Below are 9,189 nucleotides of genomic sequence, written 5' to 3' on the forward strand. Positions count from 1 at the left end.
ACTTTTCCTTTGAGGTTTTCAAGAAGTTAAATAAATATTAGTCAGGGAATATTAAAATAGAGCTGACTAGCTTGTCCATTAGAWAATCTCTCAATGTCCTACCACTTGCTGTAGAATGAGCTTAAGCAAATTGTCAGAAGCAGTCCAACTTCTAACAGCTAAAATTAAGGTAAGACCCACCCTTTATTGCCTGGTAGTGATGTGCAATTTAGCTGAGTTTGGCACATGAGTAATGGAGACTAGTTAGCAATTCTGAGAGAGAACTACTATGTGGGAAATGTCAGAAGCAGAAAGTCAGCGTTAGTTCACACAGCTGGAGTACCAARATGTGGACAGCTTTCTGTTGACAGGCTGCAAAGATACTCCCATCACTCTTCCAGAGGTGTCAGTCTCCCTTGGATCATTTACCAGCCCAATGAAATCTGTGCCTGAGGACACAACTTTTTCACTTACTTGGCCTGGCGCCAGATTCATTGCCACCATCTGAGAGCTGCTTGGGTCTTGCACATACTCCAGCTGAAGTATTTAACAGTGTGACTGCCTGGTTTAATTTGGTCTGAGGACTTTTTTTTTTTTTCTTTTCCTACTGTGAGTTCTCTTGTGACCTCTGGCATCATGAGCTAACAGGTCTTTCTTTGCATTCCTGTGTCCAGGTGATAAGGTACAGAATAAGTACAAATCAGTGCATCCTGCCATGAGGTGACCTAACCAGTGCCTTTGTTTCTCTGAGCGAACATTCATGACTACAGTCGATGATAACAATCACAACAGGAGACTGAGGATAGTAGGATCCCTCTTTCACTTCTGCACAGCTCCTATCAGTTTGAGGTTCAACAGTTAACACTTTTTGTCTTTCTTGTCTGGGAGCATTTCAGTGCAAGTTCCTCCTGATCTGATATCCTGCAATGACATCCGGGGGCTGGAGGGAGCRCAAAACCTTGTCCTCRGAAAGAGGTTTCCAGTCCTGAGCARCATCATGTCTCAGTTTCATGTCAGTTTGAAAATCTGAGYRGCAGTAGCTTAACATTCACAGAGCGCTAGGCAACCGATGAGTAAAAACAAGCAGAAAGGGAAGTTTGAGATTGGATGTGGCACACGATCAGATAAACATTCTCGTTGGTGCCAGTTATCAAAGCAAGCTGGGCAGGTGCCAGATGCTTGTGAAAGATTGATAGATTAAACTGTTTTGCAAGCCCTACTGCCTGCAGGATGCATGAATTCAGTTCAGATTTCAGAAGTCTGAAAGAAAAAGCAAACTCCCAAAATTACAGGGGCAGTTTAGAGAGAAGACAGACCATCTTTACTCATTTACTGGAGTGAGGAACCTTGATCRTGATGCAAACAAATTGTACTTGGTAAGAATGCAGATAAACCAGAAATACTACGCTTTGCGCTGGTTTAGAAAACCATCAGAACTCACCAACTCACTCACAGCAAGCTGTATCCAGAAAGCAGTATTTTGAGTWCAGCCTGCTTAGTTCATGACCCTCAAAGAGTATCAAACATATCTTTAATTTTTTCTTTCATTACCGAAGTTACCAAAAAAGATGAAAAAAACTGAGCTAGCTTTTCTGAAAAAAAAAAAGAAGAAAACAAAGTTACACAGAAAGAAGGAATGAATTTATCWGAGGAGCTGAGAACAAGAAGCTGCTACTTCCATACAGCCCTGGAAGTGTGGAAAGTAAGTATCAAAGATAAAAAATATGCGTATGAGTAGCAAAGTCAGAAAGTGTGGCTTTCGTTTCTGGGGCTGACTCTGACTGGCACCTTCTCGGCACCTGAACACCAGCCCCAGCACACGGTCACATCCCCATCAGCAGCTCTGAGCCTGGCAAGCAGTATCAGGCGATCAAAGACGTCATTTAAGCAGCCTTTTTGGTCTCAGCCTTGCAACAGTCTTGTAGAAGATGCAGTCTTGGCTCACTCACCTAGACTCTTCTTGAGCACAAGGTTAAAGAAAAATCAGAGCACAAAGAAATAAAAGGAAAAAGATAAAGGACACCAGGGAGGGAGAGGAAGGCAAGGCTCACATTTTACACTGAGATGATGATGTGGGCGCAGGTTTCTGCTCTGGTTCTGCCAGGCCGTATCCCAGGACTCACACAGTTCATGTGAAAACTCATCCCATCATCTATACTCATCGTAGGTACCAAACCACAGATCCCCAAATGACTAATCAGCAAATTGTTCATCCTCTCAGGACGTCTGTTAGGTCTAATTCCCTACAAGCCATGTCAGCTGGCRGATTTTTGAGTCATTGCTCCTCTGGCTCACCAAACACAGGAGCTACACAGTCCTTGGGTTATCTCACAGTTGCAACCTTTGCAATTTTTATATATATAATTTCTGTGCATTATAAAAACAGCAGTTTTGTGGAAGAAGCTGACTTGGTCTGTTGTCCCTTTGAATACCCCCAGGAACATCTACCTGTTGCCAAGGGTTCAGGGAAGCCTGACTCACAGCAGCAGGCCAACACATCCACGGGTCACAGCACAGGTCTGGCACCTGCTTGGGCACCATGGGGCTACGTCACTGCTAYGATGCTGATGCAGGGGTCTCTGCAGCATGCTCCATTCACCAGGGTAGACACATCCCATGAGAACTGCTACACGGGAAGATCCCTGCTTGACTACCAACACTGCCCGAATGCAGTACAGACTCAGCCAAGGGGAGAAGGGCTGAGTGAAGGGGCAGAGAAAGGAGGTAAGAGAGAGGCAAGCAGAGGAGGAAAGGAGTGGGAAAGGTCCTGAGGTTCAGATACCAACCCGTGAGCATGGGCTGCTTAGCCCAGCAGGTTACACGAAAACAGTGTGGGACTGCTACTGTACCTACAGCTGTAGCGTCTCCTCCTTTTGCCAGGCATGAAATGATCAAATCCTTGAAGGCTGCTCTAAGATATATCTGAGAGCCAGCGACACACCGGCAACTGAGGGGACGTGTTCCTCTTAGGGCAACWCGGAGATGGGCTGGGTTCGTGGACTAAATGCCTACTTTGCTCCAAGAGCAGCACAAGCAGGCAGAGCCTTTAGCAAGGGCTCAGTTTTGAARTATGTGTGCTCTTGGTGATGGTATGACTGTGCTGTTTACAGGAAGCATAATCTTGTTTGCCATGTTCTTAGATTGCTGGGAATGAAGGTCAAGCACCTAGCTTATTGCAAAGAACTGGCGCTTAAAAAAAATAACCAGACTCTTWTTTACAGCCAGCTGCACTCTAAGAATAATGCCATTAGCCGGAAATAATCCACATTGCTGGTTTTATTAAAAACCAATCCCCACATACAAGGGAATGTCTTAATGGGAGGTATGTGGTTTTTAATTGATACAGATGGCTCTGAAATCTTGTGATTCATGGGTTTTGACTTCCTTAATTAACTACTTTTTYTTGTTTTCTTAATTAGCTACTTTAGCATTCTTCTAGTTAGAACAAATCTTAAGCTAAACTGACTTCATCGGTGCAGGATCTTACCTGACATGAACCTGGTGCCAATTTAGAAGAGAACTCCAGGCTAATTTTCTCCCAGAAAAACCAGTGAGGACAACACCACCAATTAGCTTTATTGAGAAGGAGAGAAATTAGGTCACGAGTAACAATTTGGGTGCGCAGCGTGTGACTTCCTGGTCAGCAGTTACTGTAACCGGAGGGCTGGCGTTATGCAAGAGCGCACAGAAAACGACTCGGCTGGTTTGTGCGCCGCCACCACATGAAGAGCTTGGTGGTCATAACGAAACAGCTGCTGCCACAGATGAGTACTGATGCTTGTAACTGAGTGAGATGGTTTCCCCGCCTGGCTTGTTTTCCTGGAGGAGCTAGACTCCCAGTGACCCCCAGGGCAAGGAATACACCTGCCGCCAATGAACAGGCACCAAGGGGCATTTGGACCAACCAACCTGACCTCCTCGGAGTTGGGGAAGGGAAGGAGGATGCCTCCCAGAGCGTCCTTGCACCAGGCACATTTAATTCAAAGTGTCTCCACAGCCCTGGGCAACGTGCTCTAGGTGACCCTGCTTGAGCGGGACGGGGGGTGGACTAGATGATCTCCAGAGGTCCCTTCCAACCTCACCCATTCTGTGATTCTGTGATCAAGCCCTGCTGTGGATGCTCAGGTGGGGAGCAGGTCTGAGCAGCTTAAGGCAGCTGGGAACAAGTTCAGGGCAGCTGAAATAAATGCATCCTAAACTGAAATATGACGATGCTCACACACAGGTTTACCTTGGTTTACATGTAGGTAGGGAAGGAAATACAGGTTCAAAGCCTTTGCTGGCAGAAACCAGAGTCAGAGGCAGGGTGGAACCTGGCCCAGCTCTGGATGAAAGGTGCRTAATGCTGAAAACAGCAACACTGCAGCAATCTGGTAAAATAACAGGTAGTGAGTCAAAGTGCCAGGCTGCTCACAGCTTGGCTGGGAGCTGTGGCCGCTCACTACTATCAGCATCATCTGAAAAACTCAGCAACRGGGGAATCGAGGAGGGTGGAGGGACCCCAGAGCTGTCGCCTTCAGCCAGTCCATTGCTATTCACCGCGTTTTGTATATGCAAGCAGCGGTGCCTCAGGCCTTCCCTGGCTCGCATGGACCAGCATTCAACACAGCGCTCCCGAGGGCCCGATGCTACCCACACTGCTTGAAAAATGTTCCCTCAGGACCCTCGGATCAGCCCGGCCRTTCAGCACCTCGTGTCTCTGCTGGGAGGCAGCAAAGCAGAAGCTGCCCCATGCCTGGTGAGCAGCGTATGGGGAGCCAGGAGCCTCCACCGCACGCAAGCATCATACCCGCAGGGGCTTCATCCCATAGAAATATCCAGCACCAGCCCGTGTTGCTTCTCTCCTCGTCAAAGCCATGTCTAGGGCTTGGCTCCAGGTGCATTTTATGCGAAGGAGACCGTGCCCTTCCAGGCTGGACCCCATCCCAAATTTCGGCTGCAGCCCTGCAGCACATGGTCCCCCCCTCCTTTCCCACCATCCCCACTGCCGGGGAACCACATGCTATTCACAGCCCGGGTGGAGGCTGTTTAAGGCTTCCCCTGTTTTCTAGAGACCTTGGCTGCCACTGAYGGTGCCCCCAGCGCTGCCTGTATAACCTCACTTCACTGCTTTGGGCCCTTTTTCRCATCTTTTCATCTATTTAGATTGCAATTTCTCTTATGCTGTCTCTTACTCATATCACTGCMCCGGAAAAAGCCTGATCTTAGCTGAAATCTCTCAGTGCTAAGGCAGTACAAACCCATTTTAAGTGCCTGTTTTCATTCTGAGCTATCACAAAACAACATTCTTTTAAATAAAAGAAAATACAAATTTTATTCAGCAGATAAGTTATCAAATAAATACAGATAAATGTTTACCATTTTCTGGATATTCTGAGCGCACACAAGGCCATAAATACAGTCATAAATAGAAGAGATAAATAGAAATATAAACACACTTTGCTTTTTTAAATAAATTATTACTCTGTTTTTTTATCATTCAAGTCAAGTGGGCTCAACTCCCTCTCGAATTGCTCTGGAATAAGTCAGTGATGGCCCCACTGAAGTCAATGGAGCTGCAGTGACATAAAACCAGAGTGCAGTMAGAATCAGGCCTGGCAGCCTTTTTGCCACATTTACACTAGAAAAATTCACTAGTGATGGCTGGAGGAGGAAACAGGGTTAGGGGATGAGGAAGGGAGCGGGAACRTGCAAGAGTGGGGCTTTTTTGTTACCGTTCCGGTTAAAATGTACGTTTATGGCAATTAACTGCAGAGAAGAACTTTCRATACTGTAATTCATTTGATTCACCAAACTGATATAAGCTGTAATGAAAAAAGCACGTCTTCACTGCCTCCCTGCAGTAAGACAAAAATAAAACAACCTTCTCTCCATYCCCCTCTCTTCCCTCCATCAGCAGCTGCAGGTGATTCCCATGCTAAGCCCTGTAAATTAATAAAAGCAAGAATCAGTGCTTTGAGGTAATTTGCTCAGATTTGTACTGGGAATGTCGAATCCGCAACGGTGGCTGGGACGCAAGGCGAGCACTGGCAGGAGTCCTCCGCAGAGACGTCCGTAGGAACCAGGTCTTCGTCCCGCTGTTGCCTCCCCTGCTAGTTGGTCCTAGGCCTGGTACTGGACAAGCGGGGTGGCACAGGTGCAGCCCACGGTGACGACCTTCTTCTCCAGGCGGTAGGTGGGCAGGCAGCCCCGCTGCTCCCGCCGGAGGACGAGGATCTCCTGGCGGATGGGGACGGAGTTCAAGCTGTGGTCCTCCTGCCCCTGYGGGCTCACGCAGCTGGAGTGGCGGCACTCGGCATCCGCAATCACCTGGGGGAAGCGGTTGGGGTCCTCGTCGAGCCTGAGGACGGGGACACAAAAGTCATGGAGTTTAATTCACTTGCTGTGCTCCCGGACACAATGTGGCTTGGCAGGATCTTCGTTTTTCTCCATGAAAGCACCAAGGGAAAGCAGACACAAGGCATCTATGCATCATGGAGTATCACATTATTGCATTAATTCCTTGGGTCTGGCTAGCAGCCTCTTGCTCAAAACAGAAAGAATGACAATGGAGGTAATTTTTCTCTGTCTAATAAAAATAAAGATGTTATCTTTCTTTCTGTAAAACTTTACCCAAGAATATGAATGGCGAAATCATAGTAAAGCAAAGGCAATCAGCTCTAATATAGCATTTCCCAAACTGATGAGGATATCTGACAGCAGATAATCCAACATATTCATTCTGTATATGAATATGTATATGAAATATTGTATTTTCATTCTTCTTTTATGTTCTCATGACCATACCGTAGCCCTATGTATTTTCATTATGAGACAAGGCCAAAGAATTTCCCTATACTTTAACATTTTTAGAATGATTTTCTACACATGGATTATATTTTGGGAGGGTAATACTGCCAATATCATTCTTCAGTAATAAAGAGAGTGGGGCTGGATGCATTACAGAACTGATAAGAAATGAATTGTTCCTTTCTGTCTTTTTTTTTTTTTTTAATTTCAGCATTCAAAAATACTACTTTTGAGGCAATTTCAAATAGAAGATTTCAAAATTCAGATAGGGAAACAGAAAATTACGGTGTATTGACATTTTTCTTTTCCTAAAGAAGTGATTCTTTGACAAAAATTGACATGATGGTAATAAACCATTCTAATAATGTTACTTTTCACTGCAAACAGTTTCACTTGGAGAAAAGACATCCAACACCAAAATGAATTTGTGTGTCCAAGCAGTGGTTGCAACAGTTACAGGAGTTTAGGCGTATGCCGAGAACATGTCATTGTTCACTACAGAAAACAACTGTGTGCATGGCCATTACCTGTAATCCCAAGGAGCAAGCGACCGGTTCCTGACGTCATGGACCATCCTAAAGACAGGATCTGAATTGCTGATACGAATGTCAACTTTCACTGTTGTCGGGAATTTGAGGTCCTTTTGACTCAGGCAGTCTTCACTGAGCTTTTCAAAGCCACCATCCTTGCTGAGTCGAGGATGAACTGCCCTCCCGTGGGGTAAGCTCCTTACAGTGAGTGCTAGAACCAGCACCAAAAGCAGTGACCTGAGCTGGAAGAGAGAGCAGTGTCATTGGCTCTGTTCAGGCAGGAGGGTTAGGGCGTGAGGAGCCCTCCTGTCCTCTAGGCATAAGCTCCACCTGGCAATTCCCTTTAGTCATGAACAAGGAGGAATCTTGACTAGACTGGACCATTGCTGCTAACAAGAGGAGAAGCATGTGAGACAGAAGTCCAACCCCAAATTCCTTCATCATTGTGAAACAGCGCTGGTTTGCACACTCTTATCTGGGTGAGATGGGCCAGCATGGGAAAGTAGTGCAATAATGCTAATAATACTGATCACGAAGGGTTGCTAAACTCTGATTCAGGTTCWGATCCATCGTTGGCACAGCACCAATAAGAGCATCTCTCCAGAGAGCTATGCGAGGTCCTCCTCCAGAGTCAAGCACACATGTCCCATGATCTACAAGGTGGGGTAAGGACTCAGCTAAGCCCCTATGCACAGAAACCTAGGTAAGCCCTATACCTTCCCAAGCCAGTAAAGGAACCCAGGATGGCTGGCCACCTAGCAGCCATATTTGCTGGAAATGACCCTCTTCTTGATGAAACCTGAGTTTCTTTGGCCATCTCCAGCAGTTGGGGTTTTAGAAATAAAAGACAGATAGATGCAAGGCTTTTAAGAAAATCGCAAGAGGTGGCGGTGTTACAAATACAACTCATGTTGAAATTCAAATGCACAGGCATTCACTTCACTCTGTCTCCTCCATTTCTCTCCTCAACTTTCATCAATTTTGATAGCAAGTTGTCTGAAGTGAGGACTGTCTCTCCGAGATCCCGTATACTGATACGGTAATGCCCTACAGATAAATAATAGATAGTCCATCTCTCATCCCCTCTCACACTAGGCTGGTCACATCTTTCTGGCAGAGCTAGATATAGCTTGCCATGCCAGTCAAGCACCAAATCCACTTGGAAAAGCTCAGGACAGAAAGCTGTATCAGAGACCTAGCAACTCATTCAGCTCCCACTGAGACTATCAAGAATTGTTCCTAGATAACAGCATCATGAGGTCTGCGTTCTGTATTTCTTTTGCAGAAAATATGATATCTGAAGATTTTATTAAATATGAGTACTTACCATTGCAGCGTAGCTGGCAAAAGCCATTGCAGACTCTCTTCTATCTGGGCGAGCGCACACGGTGACAGAGCACAAAAGTTCTCCTTCTCTGAGCTCTCTTTCAATCTGCTTGTGTTTCAGAGCCAGTCATGGCCTTTTTATAGCGAAGTTCAACCGCTATCTTTCTTTCCATTGCAGCATATAGCAGGCTTACCCGACCCTAGGTTAGAAGCTGGTATTTCTTTTTTAGCCCACTTCCTTCTGTCTACCCTCAGAAAGGGGAGGGCAGATATTGTGTCATCAGAATCCCAAATCAACCAATACAGTTTATTCAGGCAGATAAAGAGATAAGAGAAGAAAATTAGAGCAAAAAAAATTGTTCAGATAGCTTTTTTACTCCCTCCTCCACTTTTTTAATATTAATGTTCTCTCACCACAAACACATCTGTGGATATACTTCCATGTGCCTCACACAAATCCAATGAAAGAGATCAGAAAGTTGCAAAGTCGAGCACCCAAGGGCTTCACAATGAGGGCAGGATACGGAACTTTACAGTTTAACCTCCCTTTGTCTTAATTACACAA

General features: G+C 45.7%; 1 protein-coding gene across 1 annotated transcript; it reads right to left on the reverse strand.

Annotated features, from left to right (window-relative positions):
• Window positions 1–6,081: 6,081 nt before the first annotated feature.
• LOC112965188 (interleukin-17F-like) lies at window positions 6,082–8,652 on the reverse strand. Its single transcript, XM_026063961.1, has 3 exons — window positions 8,626–8,652; window positions 7,296–7,540; window positions 6,082–6,319 (listed from the first exon to the last, which is right to left on the reverse strand). Exons 1-3 carry the CDS (start codon window positions 8,650–8,652, stop codon window positions 6,082–6,084), a joined length of 510 nt encoding a protein of 169 aa, XP_025919746.1.
• Between the last annotated feature and the right edge of the window lie 537 nt (window positions 8,653–9,189).

The sequence above is a fragment of the Apteryx rowi genome, unplaced genomic scaffold (assembly GCF_003343035.1).
Source record: "Apteryx rowi isolate R43461 unplaced genomic scaffold, aptRow1 scaffold_205, whole genome shotgun sequence".
NCBI classification, from domain to species: Eukaryota; Metazoa; Chordata; class Aves; order Apterygiformes; family Apterygidae; genus Apteryx; species Apteryx rowi.